Source organism: Chinchilla lanigera, unplaced genomic scaffold (assembly GCF_000276665.1).
Source record: "Chinchilla lanigera isolate Chin_1 unplaced genomic scaffold, ChiLan1.0 scaffold00002, whole genome shotgun sequence".
NCBI lineage: Eukaryota > Metazoa > Chordata > Mammalia > Rodentia > Chinchillidae > Chinchilla > Chinchilla lanigera.
The window spans coordinates 17,490,514-17,517,506 of NW_004955403.1; the positions used below are offsets into that span (position 1 = coordinate 17,490,514).

At 36.7% G+C, this 26,993-nt stretch overlaps 1 protein-coding gene across 5 annotated transcripts in view; it reads left to right on the forward strand.

Moving 5' to 3' along the window:
- Znf385b (zinc finger protein 385B) overlaps nucleotides 1-26,993 on the forward strand; it is a 386,454-nt gene that overhangs the window by 293,917 nt on the left and 65,544 nt on the right. For 4 of the 5 annotated variants that reach the window (XM_005373358.2, XM_005373359.2, XM_005373360.2 and 1 more), the window contains one exon: nucleotides 5,812-5,954. In XM_005373358.2, the coding sequence (XP_005373415.1) occupies nucleotides 5,812-5,954 (143 nt within the window). Of the gene's footprint in view, nucleotides 1-5,646; nucleotides 5,717-5,811; nucleotides 5,955-26,993 lie in introns of those variants that run through there. The other variant, XM_005373363.2, reaches the window with a different exon arrangement.

The window sequence follows — 26,993 nt, forward strand, 5'->3', positions numbered from 1 at the left end:
ATATATATATATATGCACGTGTGTATTCATATCTCCACAAGTGGGGAACGGGCTTAGGATAGTACTTGATATATAGCATGTACTCTAAAAATGTTATCTCTGTTATTGTGGTGTGATCTTTTCAAGAGTAAAACTCTTCATTAGTTACATCTCTTACACACATACCCACCTCATAGCATCTATACTTGGGCTCTTGGTATGTGATTGTCCGCACATAGCAGATTGATGGATGGGAGAAGTGGAAGAGATGCTGGGTTGGTGATTGTTTCACAAAGATAGAAAAATCCACAATATAAGGGGCAACAAAGCTTGAAAATCAATAAGAAGAGATAACTGAGTCTGACAGAAAATCTGAGATGCCACTCATTTTGATTTCTTTAAAAGAAATCCTTGAGCATTCTGTAATTGGCATTGCCCTCCTCCCATAAATTTTTATGATATGTTGCTTTTTTATTTCAGTACTCACTTAAGGGGACTTAGGTAATAACTGCTTCTGTGGGAGATAGATTTCATCTCATTCTGCAAATGCTTCTTCGTGCAAGAGTTTCTGTGATTCTGATGTACTCTCCTCTCTACGAATGAGGTGTTTTGTTTGTTTTTGTTGTGGTACGTAAAGAAGAGCCACTTAAGAAGCCTTGGGATTATAACCTAAAAGGGCCTTCAAAATCATATTTCTAAAGGTCAAAGAATAAGGCAATAATTTCAAGCGTCAGTTTTATTGTGATGGATTATGACATAATCCACTGACATAAGATACTTACTATGTTACTGGAGGCAGTTGGCTGAAATAATAGTTTTTTTATGATCATAGTAGTGAGTCTTTTTCATATATTATTGATTTCATACAGTAGATGAGTATAATTTGCATTTACTGGCACTGAGAAAACCATACCCCAAAATATGGTTGCTTTGAAATACTGAACACTGTGAGTTAAAGGAGTTTGGAAAGCGTTAGAAGCTCACTTAAAATCAAGTTCTGGCTGGCCATGCTTCTCCTCTTGATCACTAGGGACTCTTTCTGAAATTCCTTCATCTGACTGAGAAAACTTCTTCAAAAAGAATTGTCTTACATTTCCTCTGTAGGAATCTCATCAGATAACCAGGAAAGATTAACCAGCAGAGAACAAAAGAGACTGAAAGTTGACACCATTCCCAGACAGGCTTTTTTTCCCTACTTCTCTGAGGATGGCTCCAAAGGATTACCTTGGAGATTATCTGCCTCATGTAATAAGACAGCTTTTGTTGGCAATTCATTTCCACGCCTCACCTTCTAATAAACTGTGGCTACTAACTTGCTCAGTCCAGGGAAAAACTTCGTCCCAGCCATTGTCTGTTCTTGGGGGTTATCCACATCCCTCCTAAAAATCATTTACAACCCTGTAAAATTGCCTCATCTTCTCCCTTTTTTCTCTCCCATTGGGAGGTTATTTAAGCTTTAACTATCTGACCCTTTGAATTTCATCTTTTGAATGGCTAGCAAGCTTATCACATTAGTAAATTTGTATGCTTCTTCTCCTGTTATCCTGTCTGTTGTCAGTTTATTTCAGTGAGACTTCAGAGGGTAAAGAGATATTTTCCTCTTGTCCCAAATGTTTTAGTGTCAAAATGAAATTTATAGGAGAGTTAATTGCATTCATATAGGAAAGTAAATGGGCATGAGGAATTTCTAGGACGAAAATCCTGGCAGATATTTGAAGTACAGATGCTTGTGCATATGTTTTAGTAGAAGAAGTTTAATAAGTATATGTATATTAAGTGATAAAAATGCCTTATTACCAAATAAGATGAGGCCCTATTATGACTTTATTCACTGTCGTATGTATCAGATTATAGCCTATGTTTTCAATCAGAGCAACATACAGGAGGTGTCTTATATAATATTGCCAAATAGTTCTACAAAAGTTAATCCTATTCCGTGAGAACAGCAATGTAAAAGGTACACTTTCACACTGAAATGCCTGCTTTTTATATGCCTAACCTTTTTTTTCCCCTCAGCAAGAATTTGACTTTTAGAAGAATTAAGCATTTTCTTGCAGGGTGCAGTGCATTTTGGCCAAATTTCAGCTTGTAACTCCCACTGATTTCCAGGCACCCGGAGGTGAAGAGAAAGGCTTCCCAGCAGCAATAACAGCAGCAACAGTAAAATCTAGAATAAGGTGACAAAAGGATCAAAGCATAAAATAACCTGTGCAAAAAAGTGCACTTTATCTCCATTCATTTCCATTTACAAAAACTTCCTTTGAAGCAATCAATCTTAGTGAAGCGGTTTTTAAAAGTAGTTTTTAAAAGTGAAAACAGCAAAGATGAGGTGGGAATTAATAAAAGCATAGTTTATATGTATTCAGAAGATCCACCAGCACTTTAAAACAATCTGAGTTTAACATGGCAAATTATCTGTCATTAAAATGCTAATGAAATGGTAAACAGCTGCTAAGTTTTTTATGCTAATGAATGGTGGCGGCTAAGTGCTTCTCAAGCCTTGTCTTTATTAGCATAGAGATTTGATTGGGTAAGGAGGATCATTGTACATTCTGACCTTTGTTGATGTTGCCTTCTATTTGCTTTGTTAGCACAGAGTGAGTCTTGCCAGGCCCTTGGGGCCATGTATTACATAGTGTTATCAGAGCCACCATTGTGGGTTTAGAGAAAGCACTTTGCTTCCCTTTGGGAGACCTACAGTGGCAAAACAATTACAAATCTGTTCAACAGGCAGCTTAAACAGAAAGACTCTATAACTTACTTTTTGTAGTTTACACTTTTAATACTTCTAGTAATAATAAATTATAAAAGACCATCCATCTAATATAAGAAATATCTCTAGTTTGTAATTCAGCTAAGATGTTACAGTAAAGCTTTTAAAGTAAATGTTTTAATAAGTGCCTCTGCAACATTTGATATATTACTACAATACATCATCTTGGATCTACAAGTGCTGAAGTTAGCCATAGATGTAACATTACCTAATCAGAAGAGGAATGTGTAATTAAGTGCAAGGTAGTCATGTGAATAACAAGTTGAGTCAGAGTATTTACTTAAGTGTCAGTGATACAGGGGAAATACTAGATGTCAGATATTTCGAGTTCGTGTTCCCCAAAGTCCAAGAATGAACTCTAAGAAAGAAAGGAGATTGAGTAGGAAAATTTGTTGGAGAAAAGGAATGGGGAATAGGAGCAGCTCCCGAGCAACTAGAGGGATCCCTAATGGGTTGCCAATGAACTCATTTCTCAAAGGAAGTTTTATACAGCAAAATCACAAGGCAGGTACAACATGGGTCAAAAATATGATCCACCGGAGCTGGAGATTTAGCTTAGCGGCAAAGCGCCTGCCTGGCAAGCGCAAGGTCATGAGTTCGATTCCTGTTACCGGGAGAAAAACAAAAACAAACAAAAAAACAAAACAAACAAACAAACAAAATTGTTGATCCACCCAGAAGATTACAAGTATAGTCACTCAGGTAATATTGATCCAGTTGCAGCAAGGGCATATGAATGACATTATTAACCTTGGTCGATAATCTATAGTTTTAGTCTTGTTTTTAGTCTTACTCTTAGTAGTTTTAGTCTAGTGGTTTTAGTTTTAGTCATAGTGGATGGGAGAGGATGAGATAATGGGAAATTTCAAAAGGGTAATACCAATAACCTCAAACTTCTGTTTATCCCTTGGAGAAGTATGTAAGTCTAGCCATTGTGATTTAATTTTCTTCAGATGCACCGCCAGCCACAGTACCTTTCCCATCTTCTGCACTGACTTCCTCGAGGACCCAGCCCTGTCTGATTGCCTACACTATTTCCACCTAACTTAGCTGACTATAATATGAGGATAAAACAGTATTGTACCATTTATACTTTTGGCTGATTCTCTACCACACACAACTCCCTATTTCCTAATGGATGGGGCTGACCTAAATGCTTACAGATAAATGCTTCAGAAATCCTTTCAGTTTTCCTGTTTCGATAAATGTAAATGAGGTGCAGCAGTCCATTAAACACCATCACCAATAATCTTGTAGAGTGATTTCAAATATGATGCAGCCAGTTATTAAGGAAATTCATCACTAAAAAAGTATCAGTGAAATAGGCGTTTTAATGATTTGAGGATTCTGTGTAAGAGGTTGGTGGAAATTTTAATAGTTGCAGCATTTTCTCATGTTGTTCATTTCTCCCTGAAGTCAGTAGGGTATTTTAGGCATATAATTATTATGTGATTCTATACAGACAGGCCAGAAGAAATTGGAATGCTTATAACTATTGGTGGAAATGTAAAAGGGTTTAGCCTCTTTCAAAAACAGACTGACAGTTCCTCAAAAGGTTAAACCACATTTTTGCCATATGACCCAACAAGTGCGGAAATCGCACTCCCAGACACATATCTGAAAGAACTGCAAATGCAAATCTACACAAAACTTTGTCAATGAATGTTCATGGTAATGTTCACAGTAACATTATCCATCAGACCCAAAAATGCAAACAAAAATTCCATCAGCTGATAAAAGAATAAGCAAAAGATGGAGTATTTATACAGTAGACTATTATTCAGCCTTGAAAAGGCATAAATCATATGCTCTATTCTGATACATTCTATATGAATGCATTTTGAAAACATCATATCAAATAAAAGAAGCCAGTCACAAGCAACCATAGATTGTGTGATTTCACTCATTTTAAATGACCTGTCCAGGGTAGACAAATCTATAGAGACAGAAAATAGGTGGGTGGTTGACAGGTGCTAGGAATACTGAGAGAAAATGGGGAGTGACTGACTGCTAATAGGCACAGGAATTCTTTTAAAGGTCATGAAAATATTCTAAAATCGGTTGTGGTAATGGTTGCACAATATGCTAAAAATTATTGAATTTTTATACCTCAAGTGGGTGAATTGTCTTGTATGTGAATTATATCTCAATAAAGCTGTCACACTAAAACAACAACAACAACCGTGCCAAAGCCTGCTCCCAGAGGGTCACCTGCCCCAGGAGCTACTGACCCTCACTTACATGGAAGCTGTAGGCTACAGAGGAATGCTTTTTACTGAAGAGCATTTTTGAATCTCCTACTCATGCGCTACTGGGATATCTAATGAGATGACAGCTAATATAACTGCTAAAAAGGGTAGTTTCTAAAACAATGCAAAACTCAGTAGAAATAAAAGTGACAGACCAAAAAAATGTGAATTCCAGGTCCAAATGCTTATTACCTGTCCCCCAATACCATGTCTGCAGCCAGGCTGTATTACTCAACCTTCCTTGGTTTTCTAACTAACCAATGTCTAGACTACCTATTTTCCGTCAAAGTAAGGGCAACTTTCAGCTCATTTTTAAAGAAAACAAAATGAATCATAATTTTTTTGATAGCAGACAGTAATGTAAGAGTCCAAGTTTGCTTCCCCTTGTAAAAACCCTGTAATTATCTCTGATTTACATAAAACATGCATACTAGCTATTTAGTCTGAATAGTAAAGAGCATCTGGCTTCAGGAAGCCCCTCCCCTCTCCTCCCTTGCAGTTTTGGCGCTAGGTTGGACACGGGGCCAGTCCCCTTGTGCCCCACCTGCTGGTGGAATCTGTGTACTGTGAGTCTCCCGAAGGTTGAGCAGCCTTTGGCTCTAGCCATAGGGAAGTGTTCTGCCTCACTGTCTTGGGCAATGAGGAAGAAGATCCTTTTTCACTGTGTTTTCTACTCCTGTGCCGCACGTACCCTTCCAGTGTGACTTGCTTGCAGGTTGCAGCTCAGTGGTCTTGCCTCTGCACTGTAGATTTGGGAGGGAGATGGATGTGAACAAGAGACTGAATTCATTTTTGTTTTGTTCTTGGCAGGCAGTACATGCCACACTTCCACCCTTCCTGCTCTTGTGCGCACACCTACCCTGATGATGCAGCCTTCACTGGATATCAAACCATTTATGTCTTTTCCAGTGGACAGTAGTTCTGCTGTGGGGCTCTTTCCAAATTTTAACACAGTGAGTAAATGCTTTGTTCATTTTATTTGTGCCCTCCTCAGTCTTTCTTTCACTACATTTGCAAATAGGCCATAGATGTAGTCTGTTTTCAAAGTGTGTAGCCTTAAGCCTTACTTACATTAGTTGTATTGCTCAGCTGTGCCTTGGAATGTGATGCATTGTCTGTGAGAATCAGTCCACACGATAGCCAGCATGTTTGTTTTATAAATATGTTCACAGATGACTTTTTACCTGCTGCATTGTGCAATTTTGATAGACTTTTCCGTGGCTTCTGAACTTATATTATTTCTGGGATGCTGTTCATACCTGCTCAAGAACATAATTTAGAAATATCAAGTCACATTGATTTTTCCCTGCTACTAGAAAGGGAAAAAAAACTGTAGGTTTTATCTCTCTGGGTGCCTTTTTATTTGGGAGATATTTTAGATAAGATGTGACTTTTACACACACAATTTTTATTTGGTAGCTCTTGTGGATTATGTGAATGTGACTCCTAGCCAAAAAGAAAAAAAAAAAAAAACCCTGCTTATTTTAAATCTACAGATTACTTCTATATTTGCATGAAGCTTAGACATTCCTTTTAAGACATATGATAAATCTTAGTGAATTATCCATAATCATGCTCTTCATTCAGGTAAGACGACTTTCTTTTATTTGAATGAAAGACATTTGCAGGACTGCCAAGTGGAGCATGACATCTTCCAACAATACAGTTCCACATAAAATCAATCTATAGCCAGATGTTAGACTTACAGTGGGGAAAAGGGTAAACAGCTCAAGTGATTGCATGAATTACGTCTGTTCAGTTGAAAAGTGTAGCCAGTTGGGGCAGGATGGTCTCCATGAATGAGACAGCATTATAAATGCTACCATAATCGAAAGAAAGAATTGTGTTATCAACACCACCAGACAGTGCACATCTGAAGTACTGCCAAATGTTGCCTTTTTCAAACTTATCTTCTATATGAAGTGAAAACAGCCAGAGGATTTTTCCTTCAAGGGTTGTAAATAAAATCTGCTGACAGGCCCTTTGTCTGGACTTATTGTCATAAAGTAATTAAGAGGTAGAAGATCAGCCAACTTTTTAAAGAGTACTGGTTTTCACTTAGTGAGCAAACAGTTAAATATTCCTGTTATCTTTGGGTTTTAAGAGACGAAGCAAGCAGTTTTTTTAAAAAAAAAAGGCTCGAAAAGGTGAGGGCCATTTCTAGTCCAGCAGAGCAGCTCAGTAAGATAGATCGTGCCTGCCATGGCCGTGTTATTCCAGCAGGAATGGGAATGACATTCCCAAAGCACCTCCTCCGCCATTTCAGACAGCTTGAACTCAAGCATGTCCATTGACTCCTCTATCAAAACATCTGTCATACATTCCAAACATAATTGAATTCAGCTGTACTTCTCAGACTGCTTACTAGGTAGGCGTATTTTGATTAATGTACACTCAGAAGACATCATTTGCAGGAACTGCACAAGTCCAGGGGCTGTCAGGAAACAGCATGGAGGAGACAGGTAGGCGGAAACGGCTCCTTCTGTCGGTTGCCTTCCCATGTTGTTGTTTTGATTTGTTTAATGCAAGTAATGCATGAATGTTTATCTCAAAGATTCAAATAAACCATTAGCATTCAAGACAAAATGAAAATGTCATCATTCCCTGCCCTGCACACTCTTATTAATTTAGAGGAAAGTGCTATCAGCAAGAAGCAGCTATCCACCCTTCTGGCCACTTGTAAAGTATGTTGCGTACGTACCTAAGGGTTCCCGGGCACAGATGCCATTGCACAACTGAAATCATATGCCAGCACTAGGCCGTAAGTCCCTTTTTTACTCATCAAAATACTTTCATATTGCCGTATAGTTAAGGGCTATAAAATAAAAATTAAAGAGATCCTTTCATAAATATTTTTATAAAAATATAATGTCTTGAGGTAAAATGCCATTTCCTAATGACTTACTAATGTCGTATGACAGTTACAGATGTGCTAGCATGCTTTCTGATTTATTGTACATAACGCCTAATTTCATGATACAGTTCAGAAAACCCAAAGAACAATCTGAATGTCAGAAGTTCATTTTTTTTCCTGCTTAGAGGAAAATACATTTTTCAAATAAAGATACTACTTGGTTACAGTGAAAAATACTGCAGTGAACTACATGAAATTTTAGCCTTTGTTTTACCCAGGTTGTTTATTAGCCACAGAGGCCTTCTGGTAGTACGTTAAAAATTAAGCCACCCCAAGTGAGACCTCTATCATTTTGTAGTGAAATGAACTTATTAATTGGATTACCTATGATTTTTCACTTTGAATTGCAACTTAATTTACTCTTGATCATTTTTCTTCTTTTAAGTATTTCTTTTTTCAATTTTTACTTCTTGTGAGTGTGCACTTGCAGTACACAATAATGACATTCCCATGGGGAGTTGGTATGTGTAGATAATTCATCTTCTTTCTTTTTCTTTAATCTCTTTCCTCTCTCCTGATTCCATCCGAAGGGTCTCTTTTCCTTTGCAAAAGATCTCCCTATTTCCTATAATCTACTTTTTATTGCTCTGTGTTTATACTTCAAGGTTTTCATGTAAGGAAGATCACGCGATATTTAAAACTTATTTACTTCCGGTCCTTTTTCTGATAGGCTTTTCCATTCCAGTACCCAACATCTGCAATGGATTTCCTGAGGGAAATTTTAGGAATATCAATGTCCACACTTTTCTAGGGAAATATTATTTTATTACTATGAATAATTACATTGGATTACCATATACTTGTGATGATGGATACCCCTCAGAAGACTCAGGCTTCAAATATTTTCAGAAGCAATTGTTATTAGTCCTGTTGTCCAGAGGAGGAAAGAGAGTAAAGAAAAAACTAAGACTTAAATTAAAATCTTCTAACTTTGAAACTGATGTTCTGGCTCTTTATGTCCTTAGTGCCTCTGGCCCATTTCACTTCCCACTTCATTCATTGTGAAAAAGTTCCATCAGAAATCTTTTGTTGCCTTTTATGGAAGCACAGTAGGCAGCTTTCTAAAGAATCACTAAGCCTGAAGAGGAAAAGATGTTTCTGAGTGTGAAACATAGACCTCTGCAAAAACTATCTGCAAAACAGAATGTATTTGAAAAACAGCTATAATTTTACATTGGCAAATTTTGAAAGTATATTGCACTTAGTAGTCCACTTGTTTTTTGAAAATCAAGGTGAAGCCAGGTGCAGTGGCACACACCCGTAATTCCAGCACTTGGGAGGCTGAGGCAGGAGGATCACAAGTTTAAGTCTGCTAGAGCAACTTAGCAAAACTGTCAAAATAAAAGGAAAGGGAAAAAAGGGCTGGGGATGTAACTCAGTGGTAGAGCACCCCTGGGTTCAATCCCCAATAGCACAGACAAAACAAAAACATAGGATGAATTCTACTGTATCATTTTCTTTTTAACCAAGGCTGATGTAAATATAAGGAATAAGGTCAATTTTAATTATCAGGAGAATACAAACACTGTGCTCTGAGACCACAGAGGTCTTAAGTTTTGCTACTTTCTTCACAAGAATTTAAAAAATATATATAAAGTAATGGTTTCCTCTTTTTCAATAGTGGAATGTGGTAATATTGCATGAGAAACAACAGAATTGAAATGAAATTCTGTCATATCCCAAAATAGGTGAGTGTTCCACATTAATTTATGTAATGAAAAGCACCATGCTTCACAGCATTCATCGAGCAGTTGTCTTGCCTCATCCTTGACAACTGACTAAACCTTTCTCAATTCCATGTATGAAGAATAAACAATTGAGACACTGGCCAAACAGAATTGGGAAGAGACAGTAAAGAAGCTGGAATCTGAGTCATCAATAACTTATGAAGGGCTATGTCAAGATGTAGGGCTGGGGCCCGATGATATTAACTCTGTACTTTACAGAGGGGCTGTTCTGAGGCACTGAAAGATAAAAGACTCAAGTACAAAACTGTTAAAGATCTTCACTTTTATATCTAAAGCCTCATAGGCTTCTCTGCCTGGCTACCCATGAACCCTCACTTCTACCACTGCCATGCTACCTGCAACCATTTGTCACCCACTGTTTGACTGAAAAATCTCTTTCTTCCCTGGATCTTCTGTGACTGTTCATATCTGAACCAAGTCTCAGTCTCTGTGCTTCGAAATCCACAGATTATCTCAATGATAGCTGCGCTTACACCTTCGTCTATGTATCTGACTATCGTGATTACCTGTCTTTGTCACTACAACATGAGCTCCTTGAGGATACGAGCTCTATCTTGTTCATTTCAGTGTTTGATGTCTGGCATAAGTGCTCACTTTTTTGAAGGAAGGAAGAAAGGAAAGTACAGGGGAAGGGTCCTAATTCCTTGGCTTTCTGTGTTCACATTCCCCTGGCAAAGGGAATATTTTACCAATATTTCTGAGCCTTATCTAAGTACCAAGTGACATGCCCAAGTGTTTACTTTCATTTTTATTTCTTTGATAACTGTCATCTTTTTCATCTAAGATAATTATTAATTACAATTTTTTCTCCAGCTGTAATTCCAGCTTTTTGTGTGTGGGTAAGATGAAGACTTGGGCAATTATCTACATTTCTTGTCATAGACCCTATTCTTTTTTGTGGGGGTACCAGGAATTGAACTCAGGACCTTCCACTTGCCGGGCAAGTGTTTATGCTGCTGAGCTATATCCCCGGCTTAGGCCCTATTCTTAAAGAGTATTTAGTTTAAAAATAAAATTGTTAGTTATTGAATTCTATTGAAAATATAATATATGTACTAAAGGATCGTAGGTTTAGGAAAGAGGATAAATAAAACAAAAATTCCTTTGTGCCTAAGGAGCTTGTAAGAAAGAGTAAATATACTTGAAGGATGCAAGACAATAAAAAACAAGAAACTTCAGCAAAGTTAAAATAGTTCCTGAACTTTATAATGTTCCAGAAATTCAAGAAAGAAAATATTTTTTATATCCCAGTAGAGTTATTTTCATTGTTTTGTTGTTAATTTTACTTTAAATTCTCTATATGCTCCATGATTAGCCTTTAACTATTACATCAGTTTAATTATTTCAATTATTATTGAAATAAATTTCATACTTACTGAGGTAGATAATATTAATGCTATAAAATAAGTGAATTTAGAATACATACTTATGGACGTGCTGTTATAAGCTGAATATGATCCCCAGAGATCACATGGTAAAGCCCTACACCAATGTGATGATATTTGGGGATGAGAATTTTAAAGGTAATGGGGTTAGATAAGGTCATGAGGGTGGGGCCCTCATGATGACATTAGTGGCTTCATAAGAAGAGACATTTATAGGAGAGCTCGCCTTTTCTCTTTGCTCCATGAGAGTACAGGGAAAATGTAGCCTTCTTCCAGGGAGGAAGAGGGCCCTGTCCCGAAACCTGACCTTGCTGGCACCCTGATCTCTGACATCCAGCTTCCAGTGCACTGAGGAAATTAATTTATGTTGACTAAGCCACCTAGTCTATGGTATTTTGTTATAGTAACTCAAGCCAAGTATGACACACCTAATCTTTATGATATATGTGACAATAAGTAGGTAAAATTTTTGTTGAACAGCACTTTTTGCATATAGGCACATAGCTGTTTGTACAACTCTTTGGAGACAGGGTTATAATGAGGAGCCTTGGGGGGCCATAATCACCTGTCTACTTCTCTGCTGATTGGCAGGTATTTTATGAGCCTATTTATTTGAAATATCTTTGTTAGCCCTGCCTTATTTTTGCAACTGCACGGGAAAACACAAGGGAGATTATTGCTATTTTATTACAAAAGCCTCACTAAACTTGTTTTTCTGATAAATAATCAGATTTTTACTACCTACCTTAAAATTATTTTTTTCCTAACATATGAACAAATAAGTATTAAGTCTCAAACCACTATGTGATTCTTTGAGTCATCATGACAAGATGTGAAATAATTTATATAACTACCATTTATCATTCTAGATCATCTGATATTTTGAATCACTCATAGTTTGGCAATATTGGGGGCTGGGAATTTAGCTCAGTGGCACAACACCTGCCTGTCAAGCGTGAGGTCGTGAGTTCGATCCCCGGTACCAGAAAAAAAAAAATAAAATAAATAAACAACAAAAAAAGATAAACAAAAAAAATAAACAAAAAAATAAACAAAAAAAAGTAAGATACATAGTTTGGCAATATCAATGAATATTTAAGTTTTGTCTTTCTTATAATAGAAATAATATATTTATCAAAGAGGTTTAGAAAATAGAAATCGAAATCATATTTACTTTGTTGTTACTCTATGTTGTTTTTCTTCATGAGATATTGTAGCTTTTGACAAAGTTCAACAATCATTCATGATTAAAAACTCTACAGAAAATCGGAATATATGGTCTTTACCTCAATCTGATAGAAGTCATCTATAATAAACCAACAGTCAACATCATAGTAAATGGATAAAAACTAAAAACTTTCATGCTAAAAGCAGGAATAATTAGGACCCACATGGGTAAACATCATATTGTCTCCCTAGTGTAGGAACATGAAAGAGTAAATAAAACCCAAAATGTACAATAGATAATATGAAAGAGAAAGAAATGGTGCAAAGGAAGGAACAACTGGGATGAGGGAAAGAAGAAAAAGAAAGAAAGTACTAAGGCTGTACATATATATATATATACACACACGTATATAGAAGGATAGCTAAGAGAACTGTACTGCTGATATGTGGTGGTTTATTGAAAAGAACAGTTAATGCTTAAATTTTTTTATATATTTTGACCAATTTTACATGCTTATATCTGGTAATCTGAGCAACTTATGTGAAGACAACAGTATGCAACATAACAACCATTAGTGAATCCCTATCATCCTGTTTAGTGAAACTCTGTATTGTCGCTAATGTTTTTTTAGTTATTATTTTCTTATTCTCTTTAATGGTTTGATCAATCTTCCAGTCTTACATCTGGTAATCTGAGCTATTTGTTGAAGATAACAATACATAATATAACAACCACTATTAATCCCTATCATTTGGTTTGAAACCCGGTATCATTTTTAATGTCCTTGCTTTGTTTTGTTTGTATTTTGCTATTGTTCTTTTTTTTTTTTACTATTTTTTTAAATAAAAAACTTTAAAAAATTAAAAAATAAAATCAGGAACAAGACAAGGATGTCCACTTTCACTATTCCTTTTCAGTATAGTTCTGGAAACATTTAAACACATATTTATTTTTTAAAGCAGAATACTTTTCCTCTGCTGATCCAACCCGAATGTGACTTTTTGCCCTTTAAGTCTTCTTTTTTGCGCTAACAGTACTTCCTGTCATTAAAAAGTTGTAATCTTAGATACCAGTGTATCTAGCCAACTTTACTTGAGCTGACACATTTATCCTAGCCAAATAAAAAGGAAAGCACAGCTGAATTTTTATTTTTCATGATATGCCTTAAAATATATTGAAGGATCATCTTCTTTTATGTATTCTGAAGAACGGTGTAGTCTTAAGATAGGCTGAGATAAAATTTTTCATAGCTACTCAAATTCACTTAAAAGAGGTAGAAACTGTGGGCCTACTTTTGGGCTGAGATAAGCCCATAGCAGCACTATCCAGATCATTAGAAAAAAATGGTTATAAAAAAATCTTTGAAATGTGAAACAAGCCTAACCAAGATTTTGTACAAATTCCTTTACTCAAAACCCTCCACATTTATCTTATTAAAGACTTTGTGTTCAAATCTCCCCATTCTCTGTGTATCCTTGAACCTCCCTGACAATACACAGGTATTATTTGTGTGGTACGTATGTAGAAATGTGTGTTTGTATAATGGGCTCTCTTTCCCTAATAAAATATCTGCTTAGGGCACCCGGGAAAAAATCATTCATTCACAGCTATTTATGGCATGTCCGCGTGTTCCTGTCGTTGTTCTAAGGGGGATGATAGTGGCAAATAAGACAGAAGTTTCTCACCGAATGATAAGAATTTCTCCCCGCTCTTATGTAATTCACCGTAACATAATAGAGAATTCTGTTCATAGTCAACAGTCAAGTCAGGTGATAGAAGCTACCAAGAAACTTCAGCTTAAGACCCTCATGGGCCCTTGTGATAGAAGGGAGCACAAGTTTTCAGGAGCTATGAAGACAGACATCCGTAGTCCCACCACTCTGTGTCCTCTTTTGTGTCCTTTTCGTTATCCTGGTGTCAACCTCACCTGGCTCCGGGGCCTCATCTTCAGTGCTAGAGTTTCAAGGATTATGTGTACTTGGAGGTTCATCAGGTTTTCTGGCTAGACAGGTCTTTGGCCTTGGCGCTGCCCCAGGTCAGCATTTTTCAGGAGTAACATCAACGTGAAAAAAAGTGTCCATGTCCTCTACTTGCAATTTTTATCTTATGCTTAGCTGATAGTCTTAACAAATTTCCAGTCAACTTCAAGAAGAAGAACTGCCAGCCTTGTTCTTAGCTGGCTTCTGTGAGCAGGCCTGTATATGCCTTTGATAAAGTAAGAGAGCTTCATAAATACAAAAATTAGCAAAATACTATTGTCTCAAACATTCCCTCAAGGCCAGAACAGGTATTTTAAATTGGTTGCTTTGTAAACATTACATGGTACCGTTAGCCCCTGGATAGCTTTTATTAGAAGCTTGAGAACCCATCCAATAACAGACTTTTTTTTTCTCCCTCTAAGTTCTAGAGTTCAGAGTTAAATTTTGAGTCTCTTTGTGGATAGAGGCCATGCTGTGGAATATTCCAGTCCCTTGCTTTTATGATTGCACTGAGGGTACTAAAGATGAATTGGAGTGCTGTTTAGCAATCTGTGAAGTTTCAACATGTTTGCAGAACCCAGTAGGAATCTTGGAAAAATACTTTTTTCACAAATTTAGCTTTCACTTTAGGCTTTCTTTTCATGTTCTGGTGCTTGAAATAAAATGGGGAAAAAGTATAAGTTGTAGAAATGATCCTTTGCCTTCATGGAATTTTGTATCAGAGGGCATTGGCGTCTTTTGAAGACATTGTACAATTAATTCTTTTAATAGGTACCCACATATGAAGTAGGCTACCTGTGTCCTTGCTGGATCCCTTTTGCAAGGTTGAAAAATATAATGCAGTCTTCTGTTTTGTTTTTGTTTTTGTCTTTTTGAGACAGGGTCTCGCTATGCTGTTCAGGCTGGCCTTGAGGCTTACTTTGTAGCCCAGGCTGGTCTGAAACTCACAACAGTCCTCCTGCCTCAGCCTCCCGAGTGCTGGGATTACAGGCGTGTGCCACCACGCCTGGCTTAATGCAGTCTTCTGATTTCTTCCAGTTCAGAGCCTTAGCCCCGACAACGAAAAACAAAAGTTTTAAGTATCAGACAGGCAAGAGCTGCTTTCCACTGTAACCTGTCTTGAACTTAAATGTGCACACTTTTCACAGGTTGCTCATGTGGGACATATTTTTTAACTACCCAATAAATCCTTGTGATTCCTGAAGTTAGGTTGAAAATCCTCTTTTACACTATATTCTGCTTAAAAGATAGATTTGTCAGTCTATACTTGTTATCTCTTATTATAAATACATTTTTCTAGAGATCTGAGTAGTATAGCAGAAAAAATATATCTTATCTGTCTTATAGACTTGTGAATTACACATAACAGAGGTTCTTAAAATTTTTCCAGCAATTAAAAAATGTATGGTCTGAGCCTAATTTCTTTGTTTTTTGCTGTGTAGATGCTAAACTTCCACGCCATGTAAAATGGTTCACTGTCATAATGATGTAAGTGAACCCAGTAAATCGCCTTTTCCCAAAAATGAGCTGAAGCTATTAGATCTAAAGTGATTACTAATAAGCACTCTAGGCGGTATGCTTTTGAAGTTTTTATCTCCTAAACAAAGTAGTGGCATTTATTTATTTACTTAGTCAAGCACTTACTCATCAGTTGTCTCGCCTTCCTCCAAGAGCTGTGTGGAGAGCCCTCTCTGACCTCTGAGCAGTGACTCCCCCTGACTGCTTCAGAGCCAGGCTCTCACAGTCCTGCTCCCCCCACCCCCCAACCCCCCCGTGGGCTGTGTATCACAGCTCGAAGGAAAGCAGGGTCCACCCCCTTGTAGAGGAACAGCATTGGACTAGCTGTCAGAAGACCTATCTTGGGTCTCATTTTCTTTGATCTCTAGAAAGCCATATAGTACCACTTTTCCCCATTTTAAAAACTAAAGATGATAGTATCTTCCACACCTAAATCATTACCTCATGAAAATTTGGATGTATTATACTTATGGGAGATTGAAAGTATGAGAATATTTAGAAATTTAGAAAATTTCTGGAATTCAATGAGTCTGCAAAAAAATCAGCAGTGCTGTGCTTGCTTCAGCAGCATGTATACTAAAAATCGGCATTGTATAACATATCACTGGACTATGTTAATAGCCGAATAGTCATGAACATCATGTGTTCATAAAAAAAATCAAAATAGCAAATATCTATTTTTATAAGTAATATTAAATTTTTTTACTAATATGTCTATACTTTTTTTTTTTTTTTTTTTTTTTTTTTTTTTTTTTTTGCCTTTTTGAGACAGGGTCTCACTATGCAGTTCAGGCTAGCCTTGAGCTCACTTTGTAGCCCAGGCTGGTCTCGAACTTGCAATGATCCTCCTGCCTCAGCCTCCCGAGTGCTGGGATTACAGGCACGCACCGCCATGCTCTGCAGTCTATCCCTTTTAGCTCTTCTTCCTAACTATCTTAACTAAGCCAAATTATATTTATCACTCAGGCTCTCTTTCTGTAGCACTAAAGGTAGATGCCAAGGATATACCTCTGGCTAAGACCTTGAGTTTAAAAATTACCACTCCAAGCTGGGTGGTGAGACACACCTGTAATTCGAGCACTCAGGGGTTGAGGCAGGAGGATTGCCATGAATTCCAGCGCAGGCTATAGAGTGAGTTCAAGGTCAACCTGAATTCCAGAAAGAGACCCTGTCTCAAAATAATCATAATAGTAATAATAATTTTAAAAATTAACACTTTAGTTTAAAATAGTTATTATGACTGGTACTTAGCAGTTGTGCAATTTATGCTAGCTAAATGAGGTAATATTAAGGCACACTTAAGGCTCAGAATCACTTTATTGCCTGAAGCCATAAAGAGAGACTGGAAATGAATTTAGAGAGGCTGAACAAAGCGGGTACGGAGAGGAGGTTGGAAGTAACTACAACCAGTCTGATTGGTGATTGTATTTTTCCCTGTTTCCTTTCAGTGATATTTGGCTTTAAGGGCTGTGTGCAATGGAATTTTAACCTGAGAACTGTGTACCTATGACACACGGTCACTGAATCCTAAGATATAATGATTATTTTACTTTTCAAACACTGTTGATTTCCAAACATAGACCTTTATATTCACACATTATTCATTAATCAAGCTACAATGAGGTTACAATGGCTATTAAGAAAACATTTTAATCTCAGTCATGATAATCAACATATTAAGTTATCCTTCAGGTATTTATAATGGAAAGTTATTGCCAAAATTCTTGGTCTTTTGATTTACACATTTCCCATTACCCTGCATGCCTCTGTATACCTTCCTTCTGAATTTAGATTGCCATTTGTATGAGAAGGACCCACTTAACCTGTACTCTGACCAACAGCACCTAAGTTTGCTACCTTAAAAAAAATGAACAGTTTCCTATAGTATTATATAGACTTTGGGGATATGTACATATGTGTGAAAAGTATTCTCATAATAAATGTATCAGTCTAAATAAAATTTTTTAAATTATACTAGCTATTTATAGCTCCATAGCCATTAGGAAAAGCAGAGAAATGTATTAGTCCTTAGACTTCTGGGAGGGGAGTTAAAAACTGATACATTTTATATCAGTTCCTTCAGAAAAGAACTTTCTAGAAAGATAACCTGCACCAGATAGCCCATCAGTCCCTGTGCAATCAGATTCTCCATTGTCTTCAGAGAGTGGCTGCCTCACAGACCGGGAAGAGTAATAGATGAGTAGTTTCTAAAGAAGCATTTTGACCCCCGGATGTGGAGTTCTTTGAAGCTACATGTCTGGGGAATAGTCCTTTTGTTACAGTGCAAGGGTAATATCAGAATTTCTTGGGAGTCCATCATCATAGGAAATTATCAGCAATTCATAGACTTTCCTTTTTGCGTTCACTTTGGCCTCGAGGGTAATCACAAAAGATTATAGTCTCCATTTCAGCTTTCACATCACTGAAATATTCTTCTCTGCAGAGCGCGAGATTGATTTCAGAGGACAGCTTTTAACCTCAGCTTTGGGAAGACTAGTCAAGCTGTCATGTTTTGATATCAGTGATTGATATTGTGATACTGTTTAGTTGCTTGGAGGATGTATGCTGATTCCTAATTATCGAAACCTTTTAAATACAGTGACATATCCTCTTCTCATGTTAGGTATTTGTCCATGTTAGTAAAAACACTAGAGGTTGTATGGAGGCAGAAGGGTGAATAAAAATTTCAAATGAGAGTTATGAATTTGAAGGACCAAGTATTCCAATAGATTTAATTTTAGGAAAGAAGGAGTAATTCAGGAACATGTCTGAAAATCTTCACAGGAATAGATTATAAATACAAATGCCTTTTTGCCTTGTAACATGCAATTATTTTGTGAATGTTACTGAGAGATTTAGCATGTTTAATGACAACTCTCTCTTCCTTGGTTAGGAAATTTTAATGCTATACCCATGGCCAAAATATAAGCAAAATGGATGCATTTTCAACTTGATGACTTTAATGTATTCACTTTCTCTTATTTTTCTTTTTTAATATGGCTTTATTTGAAACATAAAGAGGCAAAGAGGGCTTTGTGTCTGTTTGAGATAAGTTTGATGGGTAAAATAGTTTTGCCTGGAAGTGACTACATTTTTTTTTACAAATTCAAAAGCAAATGAAGACAGTTCATTTTAAAACTACTTTTGACTTAAAGCAGAACCTCTTTGCAGTCACATAAAAATTATTATACATCAAATGGACAAATGTTAAATGTCAAGCTGTATCATTAACAAAGCCTATTCAATAATGCAATTATCACTGTAGAAAGTAAAGCATTTTATTATAGATTTTTATTTTACTTTACAGCTATTGTATTTTTATAATGTAAATATAGAAACAAACTTGAACCAAAAATGTCTTCTCTAATATGTACACATGGATACATCTGTACAAAAGGACAATAGCCAAATGAATAAGGACATAAAATAGTTTTGATATCCAACTTCCACAAAACCACTCAGGGACCACTTTGCTAATAAATCCCTAAAATGTTAATGTGACAAGGGTAAGCCTGCAAGAAGCAAGACCAACAGAATCAACACAGATATAGCGTGACATCCTTGAGGGCGAGTTAAGGAGGTATAACAGATAACATACAGGATGCTGAGATAAAGTTGAATTTCAGATTTAAAAAAAAAGAATAGTACCAGGCATAGTGGCGCACACCTGTAATCCCAGCACTTGGGAGGATGAGGCAGGAGGATCACTGTGAGTTCCAGGCCATCCTGGGCTACAAAGTGAGTTCAAGGCCAGCCTGAACTACATAGTGAAACCTTGTCTCAAAAAGGCAAAATAAAACAAAGCAAAAACCAGTAAGTTTTAGTGTATTCCAGGGAATGTTTGCACATTCTTATGGTAAAAGCTTACTTGTCATTTATCTAAAATTCAGATTTAGGGCCGGGGCTGTAGCTCAGTGGTAGATTTTATGTTTAGACCTGGGCAACACACCAGTTTCAATCTCCAGTACCAGTAAAGAAATAACTCAAATCTAAATGCACCTCTTATTCTTTTACTTACTAACTCTGGTGACCATAGTAGAAAAATCTGGGTTCTAGTAGTCTTGCTTGAGGACGCTCAAGAAAGTCACTAACATTCTCAAAGTCTGTCCTTATTTTTCAAGTGGGAAAGCTGGACTAATACCATGTTGTGATGGGTCTAAGGTCTGACCTACCTCCTTTAACCAGAATACAGTTTTCTGTGTTTTATTGTACTCAATTTCCAGTTAGAATTTTGGTTAGGTGAGGGGTTCTTGGGCTCAGACAAATAAAGAGAAGTTTGAAAATGTAGATGATCCTCTACGCTTTGCCACTGTGTAGTGGGGGAGTGGAATGAGGACGGAGCCCAAGGTGCTTCGGGGTGCTGCAGATTTGTTGATTTGCATAGAGCCTCTCTAGTGCCCTTTATACAAAACCATTTTCTGTTAACGCATGCTTACAGTACATAACGAATACAGCATGGGGGGTTGGTACATATACATATTGGACCGTAGCCTTCTGTACCTCCTCTCTCCTCCTCCCTCTGTACCTTGATTCCCTTCCCATTTGCAAAAGTTTTCAATGATCATTTTCTTCCTAGCACAAGAGTAAAAACTGTGCTGTCCATTTGGGAGAAAAATATTTCATTTCCATCATGCCTTGCGAAATTAAGAATATATCCAAACAGGCTCAGCTTTCTGTTTTTGCACTTCCTTCCCCTGGGGAGGTTTTTCTTTTCACTTTACATCTTTTTTTAATTTATGTCACGGACCTATTTTGCCTTAACATCGGGATATATCTGATTAGTTGCTGAACAGTGTATCCAACTTAGCATTGGCAGATGTTTTGAAAAGATGTCATTTAATGAATTTGGGTGTTCAGGAGGTGTATTGATTTTTAAATCAAGAAAGCTCATGGCTTCCCTAGTCTCTTGGAAAGACTTTATAACATTTTTTTAGCCAATTTACCAGAAAACAGGCAAACGCATTCTTACTTCTCCTTTGGATTTGGAGACTTAGCACCAACTGTTTTTCAGTCACATCTATAAGCACCAGCTTGTAACCTGTGGTTAGTTGTACACCTTTTTTTTTTCCTCCTGAAGAATTCTATTTTTAAAAGAAGATATTTCTAAACTTACGTTGGGCACTAAATTTTATGTCGGACTATTTCAGGGGTCATTTTCAAATCGTTATTTAAGAAAAAGAAAAGAAAAGGCCAAGAATTGAGGGGCACCTTCTTTCTTAGGTATTTGTCCTGTCCTTCCAAACTTCAGGATGAATCTCCTCAAATAATGTCATAAGATAGTCACTCACATGCTCTACCTCAAATCAGCCTTGATGTTATTTAATATTTTGTGCAGCTATCGAAAAACTGTTCTTTAGTCTGTATTCCTGAAATGATTCATCTCTTATTTTATTTTACCCTGAGGAGACAAGGAATAAACTAAATAGCAGGAAGCATCCAACCCATTTATTTTTTATTCCTTTTCCCACCATAGTGAACAGTAAACTTTTAACCAGCTTTGTTTATATTTGTCATTGGGTCATATAGTTCAGTGCTAGCTACATAATGTATGATAGAAAATTTTGGCATGTTTTTAAGTAAAAAAAGTAAGTAAAAAAAATTACAGTAAAAGACATTGCCATTAATACCTCTCAAATATTCTGCCTTACTTTAAGTGCATTTATCTCATTTATCTTTCCACTTTCTAAAACAGTTCGGAAATCCTTTTTCATGTCTTTATTTGCACTATTGTGGCAGCCTAGGCACCCTAAATCTATTCAAAGCATTCACCTTTCATTTTAACTTTGGGAAAGAGCCGAAAGTAGCAGTGTCTGATGCAGGGAACAGGGCAGATGAGAACACACTGTCATGCAGGTGGTTTTTGGCAGCAGTACTCACTATATTTTTTAGCATAACTCATGAAGACACTCACGAAAAAAGACTTCCAGAACTGCTTCAGAAATTGGCAAGAACAGTGGGAGAAGGGTGTCAGGAACAAGGGGAAGTATTTTGAAGGCAATTAATGGTAATGTGTCTTTTATGCAGTAAATTATATTTAAATTCAAACATTCACTGTATTTTCTGTCCACCTCTTGTGTGTCTCAGACTTAAAATTTTTAGAATATACATTGTTTAGAGATATGACCTATACAGAATTAGAGGACAATAACTTCTCTACAGACAAAAAATGTGAATAGTATTTACTATCATTTTATCTCTTTTCCTGGGCTATTAAAATTTCTTGCAGAGGTAATTTCTAATTATTCCCTAAAAGATTTCAGGTAGTATTTTTTATCTTCCTTAAAACATGTATAACTTTTTCACATTCACTCCAAAAAGCATCTAGCAATACTGTATGAAACCTTTGTCACGTTATCTTTGAAAGAGGCTACAGAGCTCACAACTCTGCATGTACACTTTGGCCAGAGCATTGAAACTTTTTAAGAACTTTCTTTGTAACCTGGTGGAAAAACACCTCTCACCCCTAACGGTTTCCAGTCACATGTAAACATTTGCTTATTCAAGAATGGAAACAAACAAGGAAAGCACAAGTTTCCTTTAAAGACATAACTCAGCTCATTAACTTAATGCTTTTTCCCTACATGGAAAGCAGCAGTGTGCAACTGGGGTGAAGATGGTCTGGGCTTCCCAATATATCAAATTAACCAATTGGCCTTTCCACATGCATTTTAACTGGAATAAGGAATCATATGCAATGGAATTTCGGTTCTTTAGTTTACTCATCTGAACCTCAAATAGGGTAAGACTGTTGGGTAAGTGTGTGTTGGTGACAGCTAGGTATGAGTGAACACATAACTAAGTCTCATACCCGTACAGAAATGAGTTAGAAGTCTCATTTGTTAAACTGAACTTTTTGAAAAGCTCTTTGATGTGGCTTCTTAAAATTACCCAGCGGCATAACTACAGCTTTGCTGCATCCCTTGATCCCTGGCAGCACGGAAAATCACCGGACATGGGGAGCAGCCAGGAAAATGGAACATTTTACATTTGTACTGACCATATTCATTACACGCTGGGATCCACTGTCAGAGCTAGACACTCCGCCTCAATAAGACATAGGAATCTAACTTTATGGCATCTCCCACTAACAATGTCACAACAAAACTGCCTGAAAATAATCTTAAAAATTGTTCCTTTCACTCAGAACAGTTTAAAAATTATCTGTCAGAAAAATTACCGAGTTTCCGCTAAAGAAAGGGAGATGGTAAAAACTGCCGGTCTATCTGCTTATAGCATTTTGTTTTTACCATTTGGTGACTCTCTGAAGTTCTAAAAGTATTAAAGATGAAAAATATTATTTTGCTATAACATCTTCACAAACAACTGTTGAATTTTAGATAAAGTATGTATTTATTTTAAAATGAAAGTAAGTGTTCTTTCACTATTCACTAAATACAGAACTAAGTACAGGCCAGCCATACAATACAGAAACCCCTAGGAAGGCTGCAGGTGAGATGTCCTTAGAGAACTTTCAGTGCAAACTTGTGCTCCTTCTCGGGGACTTGATGATGGGGGTGGTTCTGAGATCATTCGTTGTCTTGGTATTTAGTAGTTGAAGGAAATCCTTAACAAATACTTTACAGAGGGCTCTGAAAGCTAAGCAGCAGGCGTTAGATAAAATGTTCATAGAAAATGCTTATCCTCTAGAAATCATAAAACCCAAAAAAGTACTGAGTCCTTTACTATCAGAATGAGCTAGAAAAAAAGTGGAGAGATATCGATCTCTTAACATTCTGTATGTTTCTTTTGATTCTTCCAAAAAATAAACCAAGATGGAAAATGTAGACTTTAGTCTTTTTTTTTTTTTGGTAAAACAGATCTTCAGACTAGACCAAGGATTTTTTCCTTTATGCTAGTCATCTCTTGTCATGGGAATACACACCTCTTGATTGATGAATGTCCGAGGTCTCCAAAGAAGGCCTGACAATATGGAATTTGAAAGGGACCACACTTTCTAAATTTATTTCTGTAACCGAAAATCAAAATAAAATACTTATCTATATTCTCCTCCAATAAGTCACCTCACGGGCCTACTTCTGCTCCCTAGGGAATGTTGGCTTCTAGTAGCAAGGCCTTGCCCCTGGGGCATACTTTATTTCTACAGCAATCAGATGTTGCCTGTTGCCTACCAATCTCAGAATACTGGGAAGCCCACAGCTTGTTGACCAATTAGCTGCAGTAGTAATAATAATATAAACTTTATTGGATCTGGTACTTACATATAACTTGCATTTTATATTCTGCAGGGCACATTGTGTTATCTTATCCTCTCTTCCAGCTCTGAATGCCTGGTTGATGTTCTGCAGAGGTAATGGTATCCCCGACAGAGCCAGGGTTGATGTTGTTTGCAAGGCATAGCCAATGCGTGGTTTCAGTGAAGAGCTAGGGATTTGGGGGAGGGGGGCGGGAAGCACCTTTCAAAATATTTGACTGTTGCTTTAATCAGCAGTGAGTGACTTGTGATTTGTCTTCTTTTCAACACCTTTGATGGCATTTGGGCAGACCCCTGTCTAGTGCTCTGGTAGGAGAAGTGTCAGTATGGCATGTGTCAGCCCTTACACATTCCAGATGCAGAAACGCAAGACTCACGGTAGAATGCAATCCCACTGTAATGTTCCATATGGTTTATTTTTATTGAGTCTTCTGATTTGAAATCCAAAATGGTACAAAGTTGAGTGGTTGAACAAATGTTGTCAACAATATTCAATCATCATATTTCTTGATCTTCGAGAGAAGAAATTTGTCTTTGTCATAGCTGTACCTGTTTTCTTTTTCTATTTAAGTTTTCAAGGCTTTGAAGAAAATAAAACATTAACATAAAGGTTTGGACATAGCATTTAAATATGAAAGGTAAAGCTTTTGTTGAGGTAGCTTTAGAGAAATATTGTTCTTTGGTAACAATAGCTATCATTTTTAAATGTGTTGCTTCATGAAAGTCTATAATTTTAATGAAACTCCACTGTCTTAACAAAAGAAATGATGAAAATAGTTACTGTTTTTGCACTGTAATAATTGGATACTATGACACTTAAAAAATTGGTGCTTAGCCAAACTTCCCTAAAACCCTAAGCATTTAGCAGCTGAGGTTTAGTAGCTGAGGTCTTCTTTGCAGTTCATCCAAGACAGGTGCAAATGATGACTGCCACCTGCTAACATGTAATCTCTAAGTATTTCAAGAACTTTTTTTGTCTTGAGTGCAAGCTGAACAGTAATAATGGGGAAAGAGGATAGAACGGTACGAACTTTTATGTATAGCTTTGCTGAAGTTGCACAGAAGAAATAGGCTTATCGTAAGAAGAGTAGAAATGGCTCAGAAAGAGAAAACCCAGACTCACTTCTCCAGAAGACGTTTATTGAAGCATCACGTAACCCCTGTGTGTAGTTTACATAGGCAACTGCAGGCTGCAGCAGCTCCCGAGCACTTGTGCTTTCATCCCCAAACCCAGTGCCATCCATGATTCCATTGTCCCCTGCAGAGTTCCTTCAGCAGCAGGGACCAGTGATGAGATACTCCTGATTGCTGTTGCATCCTGACTCCAGCGCTTCTGAACTTCAGGGTAATAAATACTAGACTCTCTCAAAGCCTGGGATTTTTCATTTGTAAAAAGAGGATAATAATCTCATCTGCTTCATGTGGTGGTAGAGACTCCATGAGCTAATCCCTTGGTACCATTGCTAGCACACAGGAAGAACTCTGTGAATCTAAGCAACTCTTATTATGCTGTTTATTATTGTTTTTACACTGCAAGAAAATAGAATTTAAAAGTAAATACCTCTGGGCAGGTAACACATTGTTGTCACTGTTAAAAGGGAGGATCTTGGATGCCTAAAGTGTGACTAAATCAAAAAAGCAGGGGACCCCAAATAGGAGCAAGGCAGAGGAAAAAGGCTGCTTGTGCCTTTTCCTTGCCTCATTATTTTGCTAAATGTTGATTTCTTTTCCCAACCTTTTAAAAAGTATTAGGATGGTTGGGCAAGTTGGTAAGTCTACTAAGGTTTCATCTAGAAAATCAACTAGCGTCTAAATATTATCTAGTATTACGTGTTATGTCAAGTCCCTTGATCACATAGGTCTTACCGTGGGTTCATTCTACCTGTAGTGAAGTGCTGCCGCGTGCTTTTTTTTCCATATGTCTAGGTTTTATTTGCAGCTGTGTATTTTTATACGATTACCTGCTCCGTGCAGATGTAAATTGCTTTTTGGGATACTCAATGAAAGTAGTGATCTTTTTAAAAATTCACACAGATTTGTAGTCTCTATAATCTTGGCAAATACACCATAGATATTTGTTCTTATTTTGGTGTTGAAAATATAACGGGTGATGTGATGAGGCTGGCTTCATTAATTCATTTTGTAAGCACCATAATATAATAGTTAATTCACCCATACACAGCCTCCCATTACCTCTGTTATCTCCATTCCTGGTAAGAGCCATAACCTCATCTTTCATTTTTATTACCTACCAGTTAATTGCACTAATAGGTTTTGCTTTTCATTTCTGCTTGATTTGCCTTAGACAAACTGACAAGTGTTAACTCTTGCTACTGTTTTAGTGAGTAAGCATTTCAGGCTCTTTACTCAGAGATGAGCAAGCAAAATGGGTTTTTAAAACTTTAAAACATGTGAATGTACTTGCTAGCATCAAAATTCCAGATGATTACTTCTAACATTTATTGTTTTACCAAAAAAGAGGCTTATTTGCTACCAACACATTCTGCAGGTAAGGAATACTAGTAGCTAGAGCTATGCAGTAGGGATTTTTTCTCCCTTTTATAAAGCATCTTTAAAAATAAATAGAAAAGCATCTTTAGAATTATTTACCAGTGAATCATAATTTTCTCTTTTTTGTGCATTCAAATTAACATGAGCAAGTTTAACATGATTATTTAATAAACATTTTTCGTTTAAAACACATAAACATTTTAATAAAGATTGTTGAAAACACACATGTTGAAATCCCAAATGAATCTTTAAAGATATGTTTGCTGCGTAATTTCATTTCCTCCAATAATTTACATGAGTATCTCCATACAAAACCATGATTATAAAGATACGTAGTTTTGATTCTCCTAAATTGAATCACTTGCATTTATAACATTTTAGAATTTATGAGAATGTTGATATGCATACTGAATGCTTTATTCATCTGGAAAATTGGTGATTGAATAAAGGAATTACCATTGATTTAGTTGTACATATCTTATTATGATAGAGAAAAGATATCACACTAATGTAAAAGACTGAATAGAAGTTAATACCATAGTTGTTCTTTTCACTTA